This window comes from Stegostoma tigrinum, chromosome 6 (genome assembly GCF_030684315.1).
Source record: "Stegostoma tigrinum isolate sSteTig4 chromosome 6, sSteTig4.hap1, whole genome shotgun sequence".
In the NCBI taxonomy this organism is placed as follows: Eukaryota; Metazoa; Chordata; class Chondrichthyes; order Orectolobiformes; family Stegostomatidae; genus Stegostoma; species Stegostoma tigrinum.
In genome coordinates this window covers 109,989,365-110,014,229 of record NC_081359.1, presented here as the reverse complement: position 1 = coordinate 110,014,229, position 24,865 = coordinate 109,989,365, and the positions used below count along the sequence as shown (strand labels likewise).

General features: G+C 52.7%; 1 protein-coding gene and 1 pseudogene across 8 annotated transcripts in view; one reads left to right on the top strand and one right to left on the bottom strand.

Annotated features, from left to right (window-relative positions):
• Positions 1-24,865, top strand: part of LOC125453592 (arf-GAP with Rho-GAP domain, ANK repeat and PH domain-containing protein 1) — a 189,778-nt gene that overhangs the window by 116,456 nt on the left and 48,457 nt on the right. For all 8 annotated transcript variants that reach the window (XM_059646857.1, XM_059646859.1, XM_059646860.1 and 5 more), the window contains 8 exons: positions 852-958; positions 2,580-2,779; positions 5,002-5,087; positions 7,063-7,245; positions 19,331-19,505; positions 21,049-21,180; positions 23,226-23,361; positions 23,942-24,044. In XM_059646857.1, the coding sequence (XP_059502840.1) occupies positions 852-958; positions 2,580-2,779; positions 5,002-5,087; positions 7,063-7,245; positions 19,331-19,505; positions 21,049-21,180; positions 23,226-23,361; positions 23,942-24,044 (1,122 nt within the window). The remainder of the gene's footprint in view (positions 1-851; positions 959-2,579; positions 2,780-5,001; positions 5,088-7,062; positions 7,246-19,330; positions 19,506-21,048; positions 21,181-23,225; positions 23,362-23,941; positions 24,045-24,865) is intronic.
• LOC125453727 (U2 spliceosomal RNA) lies at positions 12,952-13,129 on the bottom strand (annotated as a pseudogene).

The window sequence follows — 24,865 nt, the reverse complement described above, 5'->3', positions numbered from 1 at the left end:
GGGGGAGCGGGGTGAGGAGGGGGGAGGGGGATGGGGAATGAGGAGTAGCAGGGTGTGGGGAGGGGGAGGTGGATGGAGGGGAGCTGGGTGAGGGGGCGGGGGATGGGGGTGAGCGGGGTGAGGAGACGGGGAGGGGTCGGAGGGGAGCAGGGTGAGGAGAGGGGGATGGGGGACGGAGGGGAGCAGGGTGAGGAGAGGGGGAATGGGGATGGAGGTTGGCGGGGTGAAGAGACGGGGAGAGGGATGGGGGGAGTGGGATGAGGAAACAGGGAGGGGGAGGGGGATGGGGGGAGTAGGGTGAGGAGACGGGGAGGGAGATGGGGGTTGGTGGGGTGAGGAGTCGGGGAGGGGGATGGGGTTTGGTGGGGTGAGGAGTCGGGGAGGGGGATGGGGGTTGGTGGGGTGAGGAGTCGGGGAGGGGAATGGGGGTTGGTGGGGTGAGGAGTCGGGGAGGGGAATGGGGGTTGGTGGGGTGAGGAGTCGGGGAGGGGGATGGGGGTTGGTGGGGTGAGGAGTCGGGGAGGGGGATGGGGGTTGGTGGGGTGAGGAGTCGGGGAGGGGGATGGGGGTTGGTGGGGTGAGGAGTCGGGGAGGGGGATGGGGGTTGGTGGGGTGAGGAGTCGGGGAGGGGGATGGGGGTTGGTGGGGTGAGGAGTCGGGGAGGGGGATGGGGGTTGGTGGGGTGAGGAGTCGGGGAGGGGGATGGGGGTTGGTGGGGTGAGGAGACGGGGAGAGGGATGGGGGGAGTGGGATGAGGAGATGGGGGGAGCACGGTGAGGAGGTGGGGAAGCGGGGGAGCGGGGAGGAGGCGGGGCGCTGCTATTCACGGTGACGCTGTGTTGCCCTGGCAGGATTACCGCCTGGGGATCGGTGTCACGTCGGTGGAGATGAATGTGGCGACGGTGAAGGATGCGGACAGGCGGGGGTTTGACGTCACGACCCCGTACAAAACCTTCAGGTACAGACTCCCCCAAGTGCCCCACCGCTCCCCCCACCCCCCTGCCACCCCCAGGCATTGCTGCTCGGGGCCGCGCTCCACCATCTGCCCTGGGACAGCAAGGATCCCCTCCCCCAACAAACACACTGTCTCAGTGTGAACATACACACAAACCAGGAGCACGGCTCAAATGTACATTCCTGCTAATCCCCCGATAGTACTCACCCTCCTGCTAATTCCCTGATAATACTCACCCCTTGCTAATCCCCCGATAGTACTCACCCTCCTGCTAATCCTCTGATAGTACTCACCCCCGACTAATCCCCAGATAGTACTCACCCCCTGCTAATCCCCCAATAGTACTCACCCCCCCCGCTAATCCCCTGATAATTCTCACCCCCCTTGCTTATCCCCCAATAGTACTCACTCCCCTGCTTATCCCCCGATAGTATTCATCCCCTTGCTTATTCCCCAATAATACTCACCCCCCCCCGCTTATTCCCTGACAGTATTCACCCCCCTTTCTTATCCCCCGATAGTACTCACCCCCCTTTCTTATCCCCCGATAGTACTCACCCCCTTGCTTACCAGGAATCCATCTCCCTTGGCCTTCAAATATTCTGCATTCACTGCCTTGTGAGAAAGTGAATTCCAAAGACCCACAACCCTTGGAGAGAATAGTGTTTCCACATCTCTGTCTTAAATGACAAACCCTACGGTTAAACTCTGACCCCCTAGCTCTAAACTCTCCCACAAGAGGAAACCCCTTTTCCACATCCACACGGTCAAGCCCCCTCAGCATTGTGTCGGTTCCAATTAAGTCACCTCTGACTCTCCCAAACCTCAGAGGATACTGGAGCAAAACAGAAGTTGGATGGTAAAGCTCAGCAGGTCTGGCAGCATCTGTGAAGAAAAGAATCGGCTAAGTTTCGGGCCCAGTGACCCTTCCTCAGAACTGTCTGTCTTAAATGTCTTTAATTCTGAGGAAGGGCCACTGGACTCGAAACGTTAACCGATTCTTTCCTTCACAGATGCTGCCAGACCTGCTGAGCTTTTCCAGCAAATTCTGTTTTTGTTTCTGATTTACAGCATCCGAAGTTCTTTCGGTTTTTATCCAGCGGATACAGGCCCGGCCTTTCCTCCTGAGGCAATCTGCTCATTCCATGGGTGAGTCTGGAAAATGGAATCAGAAATGACTGGAAAAGCTCAGCGGGGCTGGCTGTGTCTGTGGAGAGAAAGCACAGTTAACGTTTCGGGTCCAGTGATGGGCTCCTCACAACTAATTTCTGAGTTCCAGCATCCACGGTTATTTTGGTTTTCATTAGACTAATTCTGAATCGTTTCCAACACAGGTACATTTTTCTGTAGTTACGGTGATCAGTAATGTACACAATGCTCCAGATGTGGCCTCACCATTGCCCAGTACAACAGAAGCCTGACCTCCCCGTAGTATTCAGTTCCCCTGATAGTAAACTGTAACATACAGTGAGTTTTCCTGATGACGTACTGTCCCTGTGCACGCACCTTCTGTTCATGCACTCGGACATCCAGATCCCTCTGCAAACCTCTGACCATTTTGATAAGAAGCTTCCTTTTTTTAAATTAAGTTCTTTCCACCAAAATTGGATGATCTCTCCCTCAGCTTTATTGCGGAGACGGACTATGAGAAGGAGGAATGGGTGGAGGCGCTACGCGAATCTATAGCCGACGCTCTCTCGAACTACGAGGTGGCCGAGCAGATCTGGGCGGTGGAATCGAACATGCTCTGTGCTGATTGTGGAGCCCCCAAACCAGAGTGGGCCTCCATCAACCTCTGCCTGGTCGTCTGCAAGAGGTGTGCAGGTGAGGAATGCAGGAACATAGTAGGCACCAACGCTGGGCGACGGCGAGGGAAGCCAGGATGGGTCGGTTGGGGAGGAAGAGGGTCTGTGGAGTGACGGAGGACATGACTATGCAGCCTGTACCTCAGCATCAGAGTCACAGCTTCATGGGAATCAGGACCAGCCCTCAGATACACACGCAAAATCCGACCAGAAACTGCACGGTCAGTGCTGAGGGAGCACCGCACCGTCGGAGAGTCAGTGCTGAGGGAGCGCCGCACCGTCGGAGGGTCAGTGCTGAGGGAGCGCCGCACCGTCGGAGGGTCAGTGCTGAGGGAGGCTGCACTGTTGGAGGGTCAGTGCTGAGGGAGCGCCGCACCGTCGGAGGGTCAGTGCTGAGGGAGCGCCGCACCGTCGGAGGGTCAGTGCTGAGGGAGCGCCGCACTGTCGGAGGGTCAGTGCTGAGGGAGCGGGCACTGTCGGAGGGTCAGTGCTGAGGGAGTGCCGCACCGTCGGAGGGTCAGTGCTGAGGGAGCGCCGCACTGTCGGAGGGTCAGTGCTGAGGGAGTGCAACACTGTCGGAGGGTCAGTGCTGAGGGAGTGCAACACTTTCGGAGGGTCAGTGCTGAGGGAGTGCAACACTGTCGGAGGGTCAGAGCTGAGGGAGTGCCACACTGTCGGAGGGTCAGTGCTGAGGGAGTGCCACACTGTCGGAGGGTCAGTGCTGAGGGAGTGGGCACTTTCGGAGGGTCAGTGCTGAGGGAGCGCCGCACTGTCAGAGGGTCAGTGCTGAGGGAGTGCAACACTGTCGGAGGGTCAGTGCTGAGGGAGCGCCGCACTGTCGGAGGGTCAGTGCTGAGGGAGCGCCGCACCGTCGGAGGGTCAGTGCTGAGGGAGCGCCGCACCGTCGGAGGGTCAGTGCTGAGGGAGTGCAACACTGTCGGAGGGTCAGTGCTGAGGGAGCGCCGCACTGTCGGAGGGTCAGTGCTGAGGGAGCGCCACACTGTCGGAGGGTCAGTGCTGAGGGAGCGCCGCACTGTCGGAGGGTCAGTGCTGAGGGAGCGCCGCACTGTCGGAGGGTCAGTGCTGAGGGAGCGCCGCACTGTCGGAGGGTCAGTGCTGAGGGAGCGCCGCACTGTCGGAGGGTCAGTGCTGAGGGAGCGCCGCACTGTCGGAGGGTCAGTGCTGAGGGAGCGCCGCACTGTCGGAGGGTCAGTGCTGAGGGGGTGTTGCACTGTCGGAGAGTCAGTGCTGAGGGAGTGCCGCACTGTCGGAGGGTCAGTGCTGAGGGGGTGTTGCACTGTCGGAGGGTCAGTGCTGAGGGGGTGTTGCACTGTCGGAGAGTCAGTGCTGAGGGAGTGCAACAGGGCCTGAGGGTGTAATTTACTGATTCAGATCCAGGACAATGCAGGGAAAGTTTGGAAAAAATTGCCTTTTTCTGAGCTGCGTGGTGATCACTCTCATCTTTTGATTTCTTAGCGGGTCACAATATTATCTCGAGAATACTTGAAACTGTGCACATGTCACTGCACTGTCTGGTTCGAACGTTCTCACACATTCTTGGACCATATGACCATGCCTTTGTTCAGTTCCCTCGTGAGTTGAAACAGGAATGTCCTTGGACCAGAGGCTCCTCTGCTTCCAAGTGACTGTAAATTCAGGGGCTCTCGGGGCTGTTCCGGCTGGCCGGATCTATTCCAGGAGGCGTACATCGTATGGCTCTCCTCCAGAATCCTGCCTTTGGCCACCTAACAGGATCCTATCATCACTGTAATAAAATGATTAACCACTGCAGATTTCGGAAATCTGAAAAGCAATCAGAAATTGCTGGAGGATCTTGGCAGGTTCTGGCAGCCTCTGTGGTGTGTGTGGAGAGAGAAACAGAGTTAACGTTCCGAATCCAAGAGACAAAACATTGACTGTTGTTATCTCTATCCATTGGACCTGCTGGGTTTCTCCAGTGATCCCTGTTTCAGTGTGAAATGCTGCTGACTGGCTCTGAAGAAGCCCCTGTGGTAGAGGATGAGGTTGGGGTGTGGAGGGTGGGGTTGGCAGGCAGTATTAGCTGCAGAATTGGAGTTCAGAGCACATTTGCTCACAGAGTGAGGCAGAGCCAACGCTGTTGGATCGAACAGCTTGAGCAGGAACAGAGAAAGACGCACACTGTTTGAATCCAGCGCGGAGAGGGCTGGGAGCTCTGGGATAAACCTCCTCACAGACAATGTTCTGTCCCATATTCCGCAGGGGAACATCGTGCCCTGGGCCCAGGCATTTCCAAAATACGGAGCCTGAAGATGGACAAGAAGGCTTGGACTGAACAGATGATTAAGGTACGCAGAAATACAACACCCTGCTTTACTGAGGAGCTAAGCCGAAGTTGCTGGAAAAGCTCAGCAGGTCTGGCAGCGTCGGTGAACAAAATAATAATCGGAGTTAACGTTTCAGGTCCGGTGACCCTTCCTCAGAACCTGAAACATTAACTCTGATATTTTTCTTCACAGATGCTGCCAGATCTGTGGAACTTTTCTAACAACTTCTGGTTTTGTTCCTGTTTGACAGCAGCTGCAGTTCTTTCAGTTTTTATTCCCCCCGTTTTATTCATTGGGCATGGGCATCATTGATTGCACCAAAGTTTATTGCCCTGACGCTAGTTGCCCCTTGAGGTGGGGGTGAGCTGCCTCCATGAACCGCTGTAGCCCATGTGCTGTATGTTGACCCACAAGGCTCTTAGGGAGGGAATGCCAGGATTCTGACCCAGCGACACTGAAGGAACGGCCGATATATTTCTGAGTCAGGACGATGAGTGGCTCGGAGGGGAACTTCCAGGGGGCTGGTGTTCCCATGTATCTGTTGCCCTTGTCCTTCTAGATGGAAGTGGTCGTGGGGTTTGGAAGGTGCTGCCTGAGGATCTTTGGTGAATTTCTGCAGAGCATCTTGTAGATAGTACACACTGCTGTGGTTGAGCGTCGGTGGGGGGAGGGAGTGGGATGTTTGTGGATGTGGGGCCAATCAAGTGGCTGCTTTGTCCTGGATGGTGTCAAGCTTCTTGAGTGTTGTTGGGGCTGCACCCATCCAGGCAAATGGGGAGTATTCCATCCCACTCCTGACTTGTGAATAAACTGCCCTAAGCCCAGTCCCTGTCTCCCTGTGGAGATTTGCTGATGTATTTTCTTTAATCATCAAGAATTCTGTGGCTTTTCAGGACGATGGATGCCAGTTTTTCAGAAGAAATTCCTTTGGAAGGGATTTCTCTGAAACGCAGAGGATGAGCTGGGTAGCTATTCTCTCTCAAAAGGCAGTTTCTCAACTGAGAACTAAACAGGATCCACAATGAGTCCATCACCCCGAGCCCCTGACCTCCAGTAAACAGGTCCAATAAACTAACTTTCACACGTGGCTTCCATAAAGTCCCACTGCCGTTCTATTCAGCCTTTAGCCTTAGAGCAAAGAGGAGACCCTTTAGGACGGAGATACGGAGAAGCTTTCTTCAGCCAGAGAGTGGTGAACCTATGGAATTCACTGCTGCAGAAGCCTGTGGAGCCCGGGTCATTGAGTGTATTTAAGACAGAGATAAATAGGTTCTTGGTTGTCAAGGGGATCTCAGCTTATGGGGAGAAAGCAGGAGAGTGGGGTTGAGGAACTTGTCGGCCATGATTGAATGGCGGTGCAGACATGATGGGCCGAATGGCCTAGTCTCTGCTCCTATGTCTTATGATTGAATGAAAACCAGCCATCCCCCCCCAGCCGACCTGTTTCAGTACACCTGTGCCACTGTTACCTGCCTTGCAAAACCCATTATAATGCAGGGTTCAGGTATCTCTTGACAAACTCTTCCCATAAATAACTGTCGATAACCATCAAACTAAAAGTGTTATTGACAACGACTGTAGTGATTGGACCAAGGTCAGCCAGGCGGGCCTCATTCAATATGAGTTCCCTGATTGGGGCCGTTAACCTGGCCCAGTTAGGGACCCCTGGCTGACAGGTAGACACAAGAATGTTAGGCGTTCGGCTCACTCTGAGGAAGTCTGGACCAGTGTCAGGTACTGTGCATCTGGAAAGAAAGGGTGCCTTAGTGACAGCATACCGGCCTCTCTGGGGTTATTTCAGTGACCCATTGTTGTAACACTGTTGCCTGTACGCTGAAGTGACTATTCGGGATGGGGAGGCAATGAACAGGAAATTCAAGGTACTCCTGTGGGGTATTAGGTGGGTTTGGGTTGGATGCTTTTGGACAACCGTGGGAATTGATTTTCTCCCTCTCTCTCTCTCTCTCTGCTCCCCCTCCCAACCCCCTTTCATTAGATGTTTCAATACATCAGTAATCAGAAAGCCAATCAGTTCTGGGCAGCAAATATTCCCCCCAGTGAGGCCATCAATGAGACGAGCAGCAGTATGGAGCGGAGGCGATTTGTCAGCGCAAAATACAGGCAGGGCAAATACCGTAAATACCACCTCCTGTTCGGCAACCAGGAAGAACTCAACAAGGTAACTCACCATCAAAAATCAACTCATCCTCCCAAAGGAATCTCCACTCTCACACACGTGGGGTACGATGATAGGGGAAGGGGTTCTGGAGACCACTCCAGGTCTCCCAGAGAGTCAGATCTGAGGGAGCACCACACTGTCGGAGGGTCAGTGCTGAGGGAGCAGGCACTGTCGGAGGATCAGTGCTGAGGAGGCAGGCACTGTCGGAGGGTCAGTGCTGAGGGAGCGCCGCACTGTCGGAGGGTCAGTGCTGAGGGAGCGCCGCACTGTCGGAGGGTCAGTGCTGAGGGAGTGCCGCACTGTCGGAGGGTCAGTGCTGAGGGAGCAGGCACTGTCGGAGGGTCAGTGCTGAGGGAGCGCTGCACTGTCGGAGGGTCAGTGCTGAGGGAGCAGGCACTGTCGGAGGGTCAGTGCTGAGGGAGCGGGCACTGTCGGAGGGTCAGTGCTGAGGGGGCGCTGCACTGTCGGAGTGTCAGTGATGAGGGAGCGCCGCACTGTCGGAGGGTCAGTGCTGAGGGAGCGCCGCACTGTCGGAGGGTCAGCGCTGAGGGAACGCCGCACTGTCGGAGGGTCAGTGCTGAGGTAGTGGGCACTGTCGGAGGGCGAGTGCTGAGGGAGTGGGCACTGTCGGAGGGTCAGTGCTGAGGGAGCGCCGCACTGTCGGAGGGTCAGCGCTGAGGGAGCGCCGCACTGTCGGAGGGTCAGTGCTGAGGTAGTGGGCACTGTCGGAGGGCGAGTGCTGAGGGAGCGCCGCACTGTCGGAGGGTCAGTGCTGAGGGGGCGCTGCACTGTCGGAGGGTCAGCGCTGATGGAGCGCCGCACTGTCGGAGGGTCAGTGCTGAGGGAGAGGGCACTGTCGGAGGGTCAGTGCTGAGGGAGTGGGCACTGTCAGAGGGTCAGTGCTGAGGGAGCGCTGTGCTGTCGGAGGGTCAGTGCTGAGGGAGCGCCACACTGTCGGAGGGTCATTGCTGAGTGAGCGCCGCACTGTCGGAGGGTCTGTGCTGAGGGAGTGGGCACTGTCGGAGGGTCAGTGCTGAGGGAGGGCCGCATTGTCGGAGGGTCAGTGCCGTGGGAGTGGGCACTGTCGGAGGGTCAGTGCTGAGGGAGCGCCGCACTGTCGGAGGGTCAGTGCCGAGGGAGCGCCGCACTGTCGGAGGGTCAGTGCTGAGGGAGCGCTGCACTGTCGGAGGGTCAGTGCTGAGGTAGTGGGCACTGTCGGAGGGTCAGTGCTGAGGGAGCGCCGCACTGTCGGAGGGTCAGTGCTGAGGGAGCGCCGCACTGTCGGAGGGTCAGTGCTGAGGGAGTGGGCACTGTCGGAGGGTCAGTGCTGAGGGAGCGCCGCATTGTCGGAGGGTCAGTGCTGAGGGAGTGGGCACTGTCGGAGGGTCAGTGCTGAGGGAGCGCCGCACTGTCGGAGGGTCAGTGCTGAGGGAGCGCCGCACTGTCGGAGGGTCAGTGCTGAGGGAGTGGGCACTGTCGGAGGGTCAGTGCTGAGGGAGCGCCGCACTGTCGGAGGGTCAGTGCTGAGGGAGCGGGCACTGTCGGAGGGTCAGTGCTGAGGGGGCGCTGCACTGTCGGAGGGTCAGTGATGAGGGAGTGGGCACTGTCGGAGGGTCTGTGCTGAGGGAGCGCCGCACTGTCGGAGGGTCACTGCTGAGGGAGCGCCGCACAGTCGGAGGGTCAGTGCTGAGGGAGCGCCGCACTGTCGGAGGGTCAGTGCTGAGGGAGTGGGCACTGTCGGAGGGTCAGTGCTGAGGGAGCGTCGCATTGTCAGAGGGTCAGTGCTGAGGTAGTGGGCACTGTCGGAGGGTCAGTGCTGAGGGAGTGGGCACTGTCGGAGGGTCAGTGCTGAGGGAGTGGGCACTGTCGGAGGGTCAGTGCTGAGGGAGCGCCGCACTGTCGGAGGGTCAGCGCTGAGGGAGCGCCGCACTGTCGGAGGGTCTGTGCTGAGGGAGTGGGCACTGTCGGAGGGTCAGTGCTGAGGGAGTGCCGCATTGTCGGAGGGTCAGTGCCGTGGGAGTGGGCACTGTCGGAGGGTCAGTGCTGAGGGAGCGCCGCACTGTCGGAGGGTCAGTGCCGAGGGAGCGCCGCACTGTCGGAGGGTCAGTGCTGAGGGAGAGCTGCACTGTCGGAGGGTCAGTGCTGAGGTAGTGGGCACTGTCGGAGGGTCAGTGCTGAGGGAGCGCCGCACTGTCGGAGGGTCAGTGCTGAGGGAGCGCCGCACTGTCGGAGGGTCAGTGCTGAGGGAGTGGGCACTGTCGGAGGGTCAGTGCTGAGGGAGCGCCGCATTGTCGGAGGGTCAGTGCTGAGGGAGCGGGCACTGTCGGAGGGTCAGTGCTGAGGGAGCGCCGCACTGTCGGAGGGTCAGTGCTGAGGGAGCGCCGCACTGTCGGAGGGTCAGTGCTGAGGGAGTGGGCACTGTCGGAGGGTCAGTGCTGAGGGAGCGCCGCACTGTCGGAGGGTCAGTGCTGAGGGAGCGGGCACTGTCGGAGGGTCAGTGCTGAGGGGGCGCTGCACTGTCGGAGGGTCAGTGATGAGGGAGTGGGCACTGTCGGAGGGTCTGTGCTGAGGGAGCGCCGCACTGTCGGAGGGTCACTGCTGAGGGAGCGCCGCACAGTCGGAGGGTCAGTGCTGAGGGAGCGCCGCACTGTCGGAGGGTCAGTGCTGAGGGAGTGGGCACTGTCGGAGGGTCAGTGCTGAGGGAGCGTCGCATTGTCAGAGGGTCAGTGCTGAGGTAGTGGGCACTGTCGGAGGGTCAGTGCTGAGGGAGTGGGCACTGTCGGAGGGCCAGTGCTGAGGGAGTGGGCACTGTCAGAGGGTCAGTGCTGAGGGAGCGCCGCACTGTCGGAGGGTCAGCGCTGAGGGAGCGCCGCACTGTCGGAGGGTCAGTGCTGAGGGAGTGGGCACTGTCGGAGGGTCAGTGCTGAGGGAGTGGGCACTGTCGGAGGGTCAGTGCTGAGGGAGCGCCGCACTGTCGGAGGGTCAGTGCTGAGGGAGCGCCGCACTGTCGGAGGGTCAGTGCTGAGGGAGTGGGCACTGTCAGAGGGTCAGTGCTGAGGGAGCGCCGCATTGTCGGAGGGTCAGTGCTGAGGGAGCGCCGCACTGTCGGAGGGTCAGTGCTGAGGGAGCGCTGTGCTATCGGAGGGTCAGTGCTGAGGGAGCGCAGTGCTGTCGGAGGGTCAGTGCTGAGGGAGTGCCGCACTGTCGGAGGGTCAGTGCTGAGGGAGCGCCGCACTGTCGGAGGGTCAGTGCTTAGGGAGCGCCGCACTGTCGGAGGGTCAGTGCTGAAGGAGTGGGCACTGTCGGAGGGTCACTGCTGAGGGAGTGCCGCACTGTGGGAGGGTCAGTGCTGAGGGAGCGGGCACTGTCGCGGAGGGTCAGTGCTGAGGGAGCGCTGTGCTGTCGGAGGGTCAGTGCTGAGGGAGCGCCGCACTGTGGGAGGGTCAGTGCTGAGGGAGCGCCGCACTGTCGGAGGGTCAGTGCTGAGGGAGCGTTGTGCTGTCGGAGGGACAGCAAAGAGCCTGGAGAAACATAGCAGGGCCTGTGGAGAGAGAAACAAATTTAAGGTTTCGAGGCCATAGTGACTCGTCTTCTGAGCAGTTGGGAAGATCCAGTAACTGTGATCTACACTGGCATCAGTGTTGTAGTTAGGAACTGTGTTGAGGTCCTGTAAGGACAGGGCACCTCAGGCTGCAAACTCAGGATAGCTCCCAGTATCTGATAAAAACCGAAACAATTGCGGATGCTACAAACCAGGAACAGAAACAAGTTGCTGCAAAAACTCAGCAGATATGGCATCAGAGTTAATGTTTCGGGCCTGTTGACCCTCAGGACAGTATCTGATGTGTGTTTGAGTTTAGATTCAGGAATACGGAGTGAATGGCTGTGTAATTTGAAATTTGGTGCAGGAGGGAGATCTGTCAACATCTGGAGCATTGGGACCTTTGCAGGCCAGCTGGCATCACACATGGATGACTGGATACAGATGCATTCATACAAGGGGGGTGGCACGGTGGCTCTGCGGTTAGCACTGCAGCCTCACAGCGCCAGGGACCTGGGTTTGATTCCAGCCTCAGATAACTGTCTGTGAGGAGATTGCACATTCTCCCCATATCTGCGTGGGTTTCCTCCGGGTGCTCCAGTTTCCTCCCACAGTCCAAAGATGTGCAGGTTAGATGGATTGGCCATGCTAAATTGCCTGTGGTGTTCAAGGGTGTGTGAGTTATAGGGGGATGGGTCTGGGTGGGATGCTCCAAAGGGCGATTTGGACTTGCTGGGCCGAAGGGCCTGTTTCCACACTGTAGGGAATCGAATCTAACTACTAGGTATTGTGTTCTATTGAGGAAATTAGCTTTGATTGTTGGGGAGGGCCAGGAACTTGGGAACAGGAGAGAATTCACACAGAATATTAAACAAAACTGGTTTTGTGAAGCTCATGATAAAAAGATGTTGGATTATGTACGTTAAGATCATTTTTTAAAATTTTAAAATAATGCCTGATTACTATTGTGAAGGGTCTAATTAAGGCAAGCATTAGGCCAAGGAGCAGGTTAGCTCTGTGTGCAGCACTGGAATGGGCACTAGAATTATAGAGGAACGAGAGGAGACTTACAGACAGGATTCTTAGAGAATTTGACAGTGCAGATGTGGAGAGGTTGTTCCCCACTGGGAGAGTCTAGGATCAGAGGGAATTATCTCAGAATAAGGAGTCTCCTGTTTAAGGCAGAGATGGAGAGGACTTTTTTTCTCTGATGGGATTCTTTACCACAGAGGGTCGTTGAGGCTGGATCATTCAGTATATTCAAGGCTGAGATAGACAGATTTTTAGTCGGGAAGGGAATCGAGGGTTGTAGGGAAGTGGAAGTGAGGATTATCAGATTGGCTCATGATGGAGCAGAGCCAAAGACCTGATTGGGTACTTCTGTTCCTACATCTTGTGGTCTTCCTGAACAGTGATCTTGTCTGGTAAATGGCAGCGAGTCGGTGATTGAGCCCTGGGAGTGTTAATGGAATATTTGTTATCCTGGGGTGGTTTATGATAGAGAGGATAAACCATGAAGACCACTGGCTTGTTTTCAGTTTAGAATAACCAAAGATGGATCTTTCCTTTAGAAAACTCAGAGACTGAAAGTTGTCAGGCCAGTTCCGAGGAGCCCTGACTGTGGTCGGGAGCGATTGTCCTGGAATGAAGTCCTGGCTCCCCCAAAATATCTTCAAAGTTTAAATTCCACATTGTTCTGTCCCTCCTGATTTTGACCTTATTAACTGGGTATTCCCAATGGCGGACTCTCCACAGTTTCCAGATCTGGAGACCTTCACCTCAGAGTGTTGGAAAAGATGAGTCTGGAGATGATGAATGTGTTGGCTACACATGGGGAAATGCAGGGGTATGGAAATGGGTCTGCATGGGATGGGCTTCAAAGGGGTGGCGTGGACTTCATAGAACCCCTACAGTGTAGAAACAGGCCCTTCGGCCCAAAAGCCCACACTGACCCTCAGAGCATCCCACGCAGACCCATCCCCATCCCCCTATAACCCACCTAATCTACACATCTCTGAGCACTGTGGGCAGTTTAACATGGCCAATCCACCTAGCCTGCACACCTTTGGACTGTGGGAGGAAAACGGAGCACCCGGAGGAAACCCACGCAGACACGGGGAGAATGGGCAAACTCCACACAGTTAGTCGCCCGAGGGTGGAATCGAACCGGGGTCCCTGGCACTGAGCCACTGTGCCACGCAAAAAAAAAAGTGGTTGGAGCAAACCCCTATCCCAGCTCCCTGCTCCAAAAATCAGATTAATATACGGTCCTTAAATAAAGGACATGTCAGATATTAAAGCTGATAAGCACAAATGATCTTAGCCGATTGGCCGAGAAGTGATTGCTTCACTTTATCTCTGTGAAAACAATTCATCAAAAGGCACGAACCTCGGCTTTGAAAAGCTCACAGAGAATTGTGTTCTGGCCCCAGGAGAGAACTTTTCTGTGAGTAGGCTCTGCGCATCAGATCGGATATGGCACTGCATCAGAAATTGGTATAATTACCAGCCGCTTTATTTATATTTCAATCAACAAAATAAACATTAAGGGCTTGATGGGAAATGGCCAAACAAATTTGATTTTTGACCTAGACCCTTTTGGGATGAACTCCAAGAAAATAAATCTCTCTGGAGGTTTCAATTCAGTTCATTGTCCAATTTTCTATTCTGATATTCGCACTTTTCATTTATCGCTCATTCAGATTCTAAACTCCATTAAGTACAGACTCAGAGTCCTCAACTGCTCCTCATATGACAAGCCCTTGATCCCTGGGATCATTCTTATAAACCTTCTCTGGATCCCTTTCAATGCCAGCACATCCTTCCCTGGATACGGGGTCCAAAACTGCTCACAATATTCTCAAGATAATAAAGTGTGAAGCTGGATGAACACAGCAGGCCAAGCAGCATCTCAGGAGCACAAAAGCTGATGTTTCAGGCCTAGACCCTTCATCACATTCTCAATGTGGTCTGACCAGAGCCTTATACAGCCTCAGCAGTGTGTCTCTGCTCTTGTATTCTAGCCCTAGGGAAATGAATGCTAACATGGATGTTCGTAAGGTGTAGGGTATGCAGGGTAGTTTGATCTTAGAGTAGGATAATAGGTTGGCACAACATTGTGGGTGGAAGGGTTTGTACTGTGATACCAGGAACTGCAGATGCTGGAGAATCTGAGATAACAAGGTGTGGAGCTGGATGAACACAGCAGGCCAAGCAGCATCAGAGGAGCAGGAAGGCTGACGTTTTGGGCCTAGACCCTTCTTCAGAAAGGGCTTTCTTTTGAAGAAGGGTCTAGGCCCGAAACATCAGCCTTCCTGCTCCTCTGGTGCTGCTTGGCCTGCTGTGTTCATCCAGCTCTACACCTTGTTATCTCAGGGTCTGTATTGTGCTGAGTTATTCTCTGTTCTGAATTTATTGTGTTTGCCTTCCTAACTGCCACCTGAACCTACATGTTAACCTTAACAGAATCCTGAACTGGGACTCCCAAGTCTCTTCGTGCTTTGAGTCCTGAAGCTTTTCCCAATTTAGAGAATAAGTGCCGTTCCCAAGGACAACGCATCCTTCCTTAGATACGGGGCCCAAAACTGCTGGCATGAGAATTGATCTGATCAAGATATACAAGGCTCTGAAAGGTTTTGGTAGCGTAGATGCAGAGAGATTCCTCCCCCTTACTGGGGAGTCTCAGAACAGGGGTGTGGGCTGGGGCACGGTGGGGGTGGGGTAGAAAATGAGGAGGGGTGGAAAACCCGATCATTTTGTGTGTCTGAAATGCGGAGAAATATCTTTGCTGTGACAGCTGCAATGTTAGGCCTGTGTCGGGCTAGGGCAGGCAGAATGTTAGTGGTTTGTGGGTACAGGAAGTTGGGAGTAGGGACTGAACCGTCGGTCTGTGGTTTCTGATAGACTCTGTGACGCTCACCCTCGTTTATTATAGAAAAGACCCCTCAGACAATCTTCCCGACAAGGGCTGGCTGCAGGATTGTCCTGGCACAGAAGGAGGCCACCCAGCCCATCCTCCCAAAGAGACAGGAGCTGGGAATTGACTATTATAAACATTAATTGGCCAAATGGTTCCCGAGTCACAAATATGTTTCAGACAAACAATTGAGGAAATTGTTTCCTGCTAAAATAGAAAGCATCATTTCTCCTCTGTGTGCACATTGCCATATACTTTCCTGTTTTAAAAGACATTCAAAGCCCACACTTCCTCCTTTCCTCAACCTCCAGGTAAGGAGAACTCGAGTTTCCAGTCAGCATCCTGAGGCAGCTGGGTAAAAGAACACTTTGGTAATCTGAGACGAAAAGACTTCTCCACATCACCATCTTTAAAGAGGAGTGTCTGACTTTTGAACTGTGTCTCCCTACGTTCCAATCTCTCCCACAAGGGGAGACATCCTGTCACTGTGTCCTGTCCCCTCAGGATCTGTAAATATGTCAACACAGTCACTCCTCATCCTTCCAAATTCCAGCGGGTACAGACCCGTCACTGCCAGTTAATAATAAGACACTGATGGGTGTGGGTGTGTGGGTGTCTGTGTGTGTGTCTGTGTGTGTGTGTGTGTGTGTGTGTGTGTGTGTGTGTGTCTGTGGATGTCTGTGGGTGTGTGTGTGTGTGTCTGTGGGTGTGTGTGTGTGGGTGTGTGTGTGTGTGTGTGGGTGTGTGTGTATGTGTGTGTGTGTGTGTGTGTGTGGGTGTGTGTGTGTGTGGGTGTGTGTGTGTGTGTGTGTGTGTTGATCAGCTCTGTGGGGGAGGGTTTAAACTAATGTGGCAGGGGGATGGGAACCAAATATTGGACAGAAAAGAGGTGGTAACAAAAGTCTGTAGGGAACTAGATAATGGAGTCAGTGTGACTAAAGGGAATAGTAGTCGGGGAGCAGATGATGAACACAAAGGGACAGGTGGTCTGAGGTGCATTTATTTTAATGCGAGAAGTGTAGTCGATAAGGCAGATGAGCTTAGGGCTTGGATCGGTACCTGGAAGTATGATGTTATTGCTATTACTGAGACTTGGTTGAGGGAAGGGCATGATTGACAACTAGTTGTCCCAGGATATTGATGCTTCAGGCGGGATAGAGAGGGAGGTAAAAGGGGTGGAGGAGTTGCAATACTGGTCAAAGACGATATCACAGCCGGACTGAAGGAGGGCCCCATGGAGGACTCAAGCAGTGAGGCAATATGGGTAGAACTCAGAAATAGGAAGGATGCAGTAACAATGCTGGGGCTGTACTACAGGCTTCCCAACAGGGAACGTGAGATAGAGGCACAAATATGTAAACAGATAATGGAAAGGTGTAGGGAAAAGCAGGGTGGTGGTGATGGGAGATTTTAATATTCCCAACATTGACTGGGATTCACTCAGTGTTGGGGGTCAAGACGGAGCAGAATTTGTAAGGTGTGTCCAGGAGGGTTTTATAGAGCAGTATGTATGTCGTCCAACTCGGGAAGGGGCTATACTGGACCTGGTGTTGGGGAATGAACCCGGCCAGGTGGTTGAAGTTTCAGTAGGGGATTACTTTGGGAATAGTGATCACAATTCTGTAAATTTTAGAATACCGATGGACAAAGATGAGAGTGGTCCTAAAGGAAGAGTGCTGAGTTGGGGGAAGGCCAACTATAGCAAAATTCAGCAGGAGCTGGGGAATGTGGATTGGGAGCAGCTGTTTGAGGGTAAAATCACATTTGATATGTGGGAGGCTTTTAAGGAGAGGTTGATTCGCGTGCAGGAGAGGCATGTTCCTGTGAAAATGAGGGATAGAAAGGGCAAGATTAGGGAACCATGGACGACAGGTGAAATTGTGAGACTAGCAAAGAGGGGAAAAGGAAGCAAACATGAGGTCTAGGTGACCGAAAACAGTCGAAGCTTTGGAAGAATATCAGGAAAGTAGGACCAATTTGAAATGAGGAATTAAGAGTGTTAAAAGGGGCCATGAAATATCTTTAACAAACATGGTTAAGGAAAATCCCAAAGCTTTAAGGAGCAAGAGGGTAACCAGAGAAAGGGGTGGCGCACTCAAGGACAAAGGAGGGAAGTTATGTGAGGAGTCAGAGAAAATGAGTGAGATTCTTAATGAGCACTTTGTGTCGGTATTCACTGAGGAGACGGACATGATGGATGTTGAGGTTAGGGACAGATGTTTGATTTATCTAGGTCAAGTCAGCATAAGGAGGGGGGGATGTGTTGGGCATTCTAAAGGGCACTAAGGTGGACAAGTCCCAGGCCCAGATGGGATCTATCCCAAGTTAGTGAGGGAAGCAAGATAGGAAATAGCTGGGGCCTAAGCAGATATCATTGCAGCATCTTTAAGCACACATGAAGTCCCGGAGGACTGGAGAATTGCTAATGTTGTCCCCTGGTTTAAAGGAGGGTAGCAGGGATAATCAAGGTAATTATGGACCGGTGAGCCTGACACGAGTGGTGGGGAAGCTGCTGGAGAAGATACTGACGGAAAAGATCTATTTGCATTTGGAAGAAAATGGGCTTATTAGTGATAGGCAACATGGTTTTGTGCAGGGAAGGTCATGTCTTACCAACTTAATAGAATTCTTTGAGGAAGTGACAAAGTTGATGGATAAGGAAAGGGCCGTGGATGTCATATACATGGACTTCAGTAAGGTATTTGATAAGGTTCCCCATGGCAGGCTGATGGAGAAAGTGAAGTCAGTCGCATGGGGTCCAGGGTGTGTTAGCTAGATGGATAAAAAACTGGCGAGGCAACAGGAGACAGACGGTAGTAGTGGAAGGGAGTTTCTCAAATTGGAGACCTGTGGCCAGTGGTGTTCCACAGGGATCTGTGCTGGGACCACTGTTGTTTGTGATATATGTAAATGATCTGGAGGAAGGTGTAGGTGGTCTGACCAGCAAGTTTGCAGATGACACTAAGATTGGTGGAGTAGCAGATAGTGAAGGGGACTGTCGCAGAATGCAGCAGAATATAGATAGACTGGAGAGTTGGGCAGTGAATTGGCAGATGGAGTTCAATCCGGGCAAATGCAGTTGATGCATTTTGGAAGAACAAATTCAAGGGCGAACTATACACTAAATGGAAAAGTCCTGGGGAAAATTGATGAACAGAGAGATCTGAGTGTTCAGGTCCATTGTTCCCTGAAGGTGACAACGCAGGCCGATAGGGTGGTCAAGAAGGCATATGACATGCTTTCATTCATCGGAAGGGTTATTGAGTACAAGAGTTGGCAGGTCATGTTACAGTTATATAGGACTGTGGTTCGGCCACATTTGGAGTACTGTGTACAGTTCTGGTCACCACATTACCAAGAGGACGTAGATGCTTTAGAGAGGGTGCAGAGGAGGTTCACCAGGATGTTGCCTGGTATGGAGGGTGCTAGCTATGAAGAGAGGTTGAGTAGATTAGGATTATTTTCATTAGAAAGATGGAGATTGAGGGGGGACCTGATTGAGGTCTACAAATTCGTGAGGGGTATAGACAGGGTGGATAGCAAGAAGCTTTTTCCCAGAGTGGGGGACTCAGTTACTAGGGGTCATGAGTTCAAAGTGAGAGGGGAAATATCTAAGAGAGATATGCGTGGAAAGTTCTTTACACAGAGGGTGGTGGGTGCTTGGAACACGTTACGGGCGGAGTTGGTAGAGGCGGGCACGATAGCGTCATTTAAGATGTATCTGAACAGGTACATGGATGGGCAGGGAGCAGAGGGATACAGTTCCTTGGAAAATAGGCGACAGGTTTAGACAGAGGATCTGGGTCAGCACAGGCTTGGAGGGTCGAAGGGCCTGTTCCTGTGCTGTAATTTTCTTTGTTCTTTTGGTTCTTTGAAGGGTCCTGACCCGAAATGTCAGCCTTCTTGCTCCTCTGATGCTGCTTGGCCTGCTGTGTTCATCCAGCTCTACACCTTGTTCTCTGAGTCTTTACTCATCTGGGTTTAGAAGAATGAGGGGGTGATCTTACTGAAATGTACAAGAGTCTGAGGGGGTGTGAAAGGGTAGATGGGGGACATCTCAAACCAGGGCACATTGTTACAGAATATGGGGACATTCACTTCAGACTGAGAAGTGAAGGAATCTGTCCTCCTGGGGGGAGTGAATGTGTGGAATTCTCTACCTCAGAGAGTTGTGAAGGTTAGATCACTGAGAGTATGTAAAGAGGAGGCAGTCAGAGTTTTGAAACATTGAGGAGTTGACCACCATGCGGAGGAGCACGGGGACTTGCTGAAGCTTGGGGGTCGATTCGCCATGACCTTGCTGAATGGCTGAGCGGGCATGAAATTCCGAATCACTTTTTCCTGCTATTTCTTATGTTTTAGGGCGTCATAGCTTTAACTGAAGGTTAGATGGCTCTGTTCAAATACTGGAGATTGGCAGAAATGGGGGGGCGTGACTGGCTATAGAGAGTGTTCAGCTGATCGATGGAAGGGACAGTGGTGGGATCTCAGGGCAACGTCAGGGGTCGCGTGCAGTCGGCGTTGGTAAATGAGCTGTGTGTTGGCGGGGGCCGGAGGGTGGTGGGACTCGTTGTTGGATGTTCCTGTCTCCGTCCCTGATGGAGTACCCTCTGTCTGTCTCCTCCCAGGCTCTGTGTGCAGCGGTCGTTACCAGTGACCTGGAAGAGACCATGTCTCTGGTTTTCTGTGGGGCTGATGTGAGCTGTTTCTCTGGGGACCCGGATCTCCCCTCTCCAGCCGACCTGGCCCAGCAGGCAGGCCAGACTCTCCAGGTGGAATTCCTGAACCAAAACAAGAACTCAGGTGAGTCTGCTGTCCCTTACCTGCTCCACCCTTGAAACCCTGTGGCCATTACACAGGCCATTCAGCCCATCAAGCCTGCTCCTCCACTCTCGATCATGGTTGGCCTCAAGCTCATTACCGTTTCCTCACGTCATCCTTTGATGACATTAGCCTCCAGCAAAGTGTTAGCTTCTGCCTTGAGCTTAGTCAATGGCTGGACTAACTGGGCTAGACAGGACCAAAGGTACCCCAGCTTCTGAGAGAAGATAAGCCTCCTCATCCCAATCCCAGGTGACCCTTGTCCTGAGCTTTCCTCTGCTGAGTGACAGAAACACAGAAAACAGGAGTAGGCCATTTGGTCCTCGGGTCTCCTTCGCCATTCCAAATTATCACGGCCCATCGGTCCCCTGGTCCTTTTCCCAGGCCTTTCGATCCCTTTAGCCCTGAAAACGATTTCCAACTCCTCCTTGAAAACATTCAGTGTTTCAGCCACAACTGTTTCAGAGAATTCCACAGGCTCCCCACTCCCTGGGTGAAGACATTTCTCCTTATCTCAGTCCTAAATGGCCGACCCTGTGTCCTCAGACTTTCTTAGAGGAAGTAAATCTCAGTTTAGTATCTGAAAGCCCCATAAGTATTCTAGAGATAATGGGAACTGCAGATGCTGGAAATTCCAAGATGATAAAATGTGAGGCTGGATGAACACAGCAGGCCAAGCAGCATCTCAGGAGCACAAAAGCTGACGTTTCGGGCCTAGACCCTTCATCAGAGAGCATTCTGTACGTTTCTGTGAGATTGCCCCAATTCTTCTCAACTCCAGAGAATGAAGACACAGCCCCCTCTCCCTCTCCTCATGAGACAGCCACCCTCCCGACTCCACTTCCCAGGGCTCAGCCTGCTGTGAAATGAAGAGAGCAAAAGTTGCCGTAGGCCCAGAAGCCTGCTCCCTCATTAGCGAGAGACAGTAGGTGGTGGTTTAACTGAGGGTCACCACACCTCAGGTGACGGGAGAGTTTGAGGAGGTGGGACACTGTCATGGTAACCTCAGCAGGTGTGGGAATCACAGAGGAGGTTTCCCCCTGGGTGTGGGAATCTCGAACCAGGAGTCACTGTCTCAGGATATGGGTTAGACCATTTAGGACTGAGGTGAGGAAAGATTTCTCCCTTTGACTGATCCTTTGAGATTCCCTACCACAGACGGCTGTGGAGAGACCAAGTCACTGAATGTATTTGAGAGCGAGATAACTATTCAAGAGAGGGTATCCTAGCAACATCATGATGTGGTGATACAGGAGCCATTGACCAAACATGGCTATGGTTCTCTGTCACCTCACTTCCAGATCAAACTGGATCTGGATTTCTCTCCCTCCCATGGCCCTGTGCCCTGCTCAATACCTATCCCTCGATCCTTGAAGCAGGTTACCAGCAGATTTTCACAGAGCAGTTTTCGGGATCTGGCTGTGTGCCAGTTGCCAGGTAGAGTTTCTTACCCCTCATGCAGTCAGTGACAGAGCTGTTTGGGATGTTAATGGCAGGCCCCTGCTCTCGGTGTGTTATATTGCAGAGACCCCGCGTTTAGAGCTGGGATATTTCGACAGACAGTATTACGTGGCCCCACCATCCATTACACACAACGGCTACCTGTACAAGACAGCATCCATGGGTAAACCAGTCACAGAGAGGAAGTCCAGAGAAGGTAAGTCATCCACTTCGCTTGGAGCTTCGCACATTACCAGGGATCCATGATGGAGAGGCTCCCCTTCAGCACGCCCTAATGGTGAGATTCCTCCTTTAACTGGGATCGCCAATGGTGAGATTCCTTCTTTAAATGGGATCGCCAATGGTGAGATACCCTCCTTTAAATGGGATCGCCAATGGTGAGATTCCTCCTTTAAATGGGATCGCCAATGGTGAGATTCCTCCTTTAACTGGGATCGCCAATGGTGAGATTCCTCCTTTAAATGGGATCACCAATGGTGAGATTCCTCCTTTAACTGGGATCGCCAATGGTGAGATTCCTCCTTTAAATGGGATCACCAATGGTGAGATTGCTCCTTTAACTGGGATTGCCAATGGTGAGATTCCTCCTTTAAATGGGATCACCAATGGTGAGATTCCTCCTTTAACTGGGATCGCCAATGGTGAGATTCCTCCTTTAACTGGGATCACCAATGGTGAGATTCCCCCTTTAAATGGGATCGCCAATGGTGTGATTCCTCCTTTAACTGGGATCACCAATGGTGAGATTCCTCCTTTAAATGGGATCGCCAATGGTGAGATACCCCCCTTTAAATGGGATCGCCAATGGTGAGATTCCTCCTTTAAATGAGATCGCCAATGGTGAGATTCCTCCTTTAAATTGATCGCCAATGGTGAGATTCCTCCTTTAAATGGGATCGCCAATGGAGAGATACCCCCCTTTAAATCGATCACCAATGGTGTGATTCCTCCTTTAACTGGGATCGCCAATGGTGAGATTCCTCCTTTAAATGGGATCGCCAATGGTGAGATACCCCCCTTTAAATGGGATCACCAATGGTGAGATTCCTCCTTTAACTGGGATCACCAATGGTGAGATTCCTCCTTTAAATGGGATCACCAATGGTGAGATACCCCCCTTTTAAATCGATCACCAATGGTGATATTCCTTCTTTAATAGGGATCCCCAGTGGTGAGACTTTCCCTTTAACAGGGATCCCCAAAGGTGAGATTTCCCCTTTAACAGGGATCCCCAAAGGTGAGACTTCCCCTTTAACAGCGATCCCCAAAGGTGAGACTTCCCCTTTAACAGGGACCCCCAGTGGTGAGATCCTCCCTTTAACGGGAATCCACAGTGGTGACATCCCTCCTTTAACAGGGACCCCCAATGGTGAGATCCCTCCTTTAACAGGGATCCTCAGTGGTGAGATCCTCCCTTTAACAGGGTTCCCCAATGGTGAGATCCCTCCTTTAACAGGGATCCTCAGTGGTGAGATCCCCCCTTTAACAGGGACCCCCAGTGGTCAGATCCTCTGATAACAGGAATCGACAGTGGTGAGATCCCTCCTTTAACAGGGATCCTCAGTGGTGAGATCCCCCCTTTAACAGGGACCCCCAGTGGTCAGATCCTCTGATAACAGGAATCGACAGTGGTGAGATCCCTCCTTTAACAGGGGTCCCCAATGGTGAGATCCTCCCTTTAACAGGGATCCCCAATGGTGAGATCCTCCCTTTGACGGGGATCCCCAATGGTGAGATCCTACTTTAACAGGGATCCCCAAAGGTGAGATCCTCCCTTTAACAGGGATCCCCAAAGGTGAGATCCTCCCTTTAACAGGGATCCCCAATGGTGAGATACTCCCTTTAACAAGGATCCCCAATGGTGAGATACTCCCTTTAACAAGGATCCCCAATGGTGAGATCCTCCCTTTAACAGGGATCCCCAATGGTGAGATCCTCCCTTTAACAGGGATCCCCAATGGTGAGGTTCCACTTTCAATGGGGCGGGGTGGGGGTGCTGTTGGTAGTGAGACCCCTGGTTCGAGGGCCTCGTTGGTAGTGATTTGAGGGGGTGCTCGATGGTGAGGTTTCCTGTTTCGGAAGCCCCCAGGAGGGTGTGTTTTGCTTTGGGGCTGGAGCTCTGATGCTGTGGATGCTATACTAAGTCAAACCGATTTGCTAGGACGGCTGTTGTCGCTGCATTTCATGTGTAACCTGCCTGCAGACTTGCAGCTGACTCTGTTGCTGTTGATGTTCTGATAGAGTTCAGCAGGCGATGGTGTGTTCTGGATAATGGGTTGCTGAGTTACTATGAGAGTGACCGAAACTCCACGCCTAATGGGACCATTGAGATGCGTGAGGTTGTGTGCCTCAGCATCAACAGCCCAGCAGCACACGGGTAGGTGCTAGAGAAATCTCTCCATACTCTTCACAAATCCACAGCGGTCTTCATGCTGCGCTCGGTTTATATTGGAGGCTTCACAATTGTGCAAATAAATCGTGAAGTCCAGCTTGGAATGATTGGTCAAATGCTACCCAGGACAAAAGCAATTCACACCAGGTTTCAGCTGTAACAGAAAATTTACTAAACTTTAACAAATAGCAGAGGAAAGTGGATTTCTAATCTACCACTGCGCAGCTTAAATTCTACCCCTTTAAAACTCCCAATACTGATGTACACGTTCACGATTAAAAATAATCAAAGGACAGACAATTTGACCCAGATATAATGAGCGGGAAAATGAAAATAGACTGGGAATGGATTACTGCAGATCAGAAGGTGGGCCAAATTATCTCACACAAATAATCTCCCCTCATAACCTGTGTGTGACAGCCTGGGGGATGAACGGAATGATCACACTGGATCTTGTTGACCGATTCCTGCGCACTTTATTGCTCAGGCAGTGCGACCTTCAGTTCGCTCTTCGGGTCAAACTTTGCTTTTCACGCTGTTTTCAATTTTCTTCCCCCGCCTTCAGGTTTGAGCACACATTTGAGGTATTCACAGATTCCGAGCGCCTGTTCATGTTCGGGACTGACAGCGCACAGTCTAACAAAGACTGGGTCAAATCCATTGCCAAGGTAACGCACCCCCATCGCAGCAACTAAGGGACCAAGAGCTGAATTTGGGCTGTGCCTTTCGGATTGAGCGGAAACCCCCTCCCAGCCAATGAAATGCTCTGTCTGATGTAGTTAATGTTATGATGCAGGAAGTGCTAATTACTGCACAGCAAGATCTCACAAACAGCAACGTGACCAGATTTTATCTCTCCCGTTCTTTTATTTGTGAGTGATGTTGGTTGAGTGCCACTGTAGTAGGGAGGATGCATATAATGCCCCCCTGAAATACCACCTTTTATGTTCACCTGAGAGGGCAGGCAGCGGCTCATGTAAAAGACAGTGTTTCCCAGCAGAGCAGCAATCCCTCAGTATGGCATTAGACCATGGACCTGCAAAAACACACATTTACCCACATGGTCTCTCTCTCTCTCTCACGCACAGTCTCTCTCACACACTTTCTCTCTCTCTCTCTCACACACAGACACACACCGTCTCTCTCTCACACTTTCTCTCTCTCTCTCTCACACACACACACACTCCCTCTCTCACACTCGCACATACGCAATCTCTCTCACACACAGTCTCTCTCTCTCACACACTCTCTCTCACACACACACTGTCTCTCTCCCTTACACACTGTCTCGCTCTCTCTCACACACTGTCTCACTCCCTCTCACACAGACACACACACACACACACACACACACAGACACACACACACACTCACTCTCACACAGTCTCTCTCTCTCACACACTGTCTCACTCCCTCTCACACACACTCTCACACACACACACACACACACACAGTCTCTCTCTCTCTCACACACTGTCTCACTCCCTCT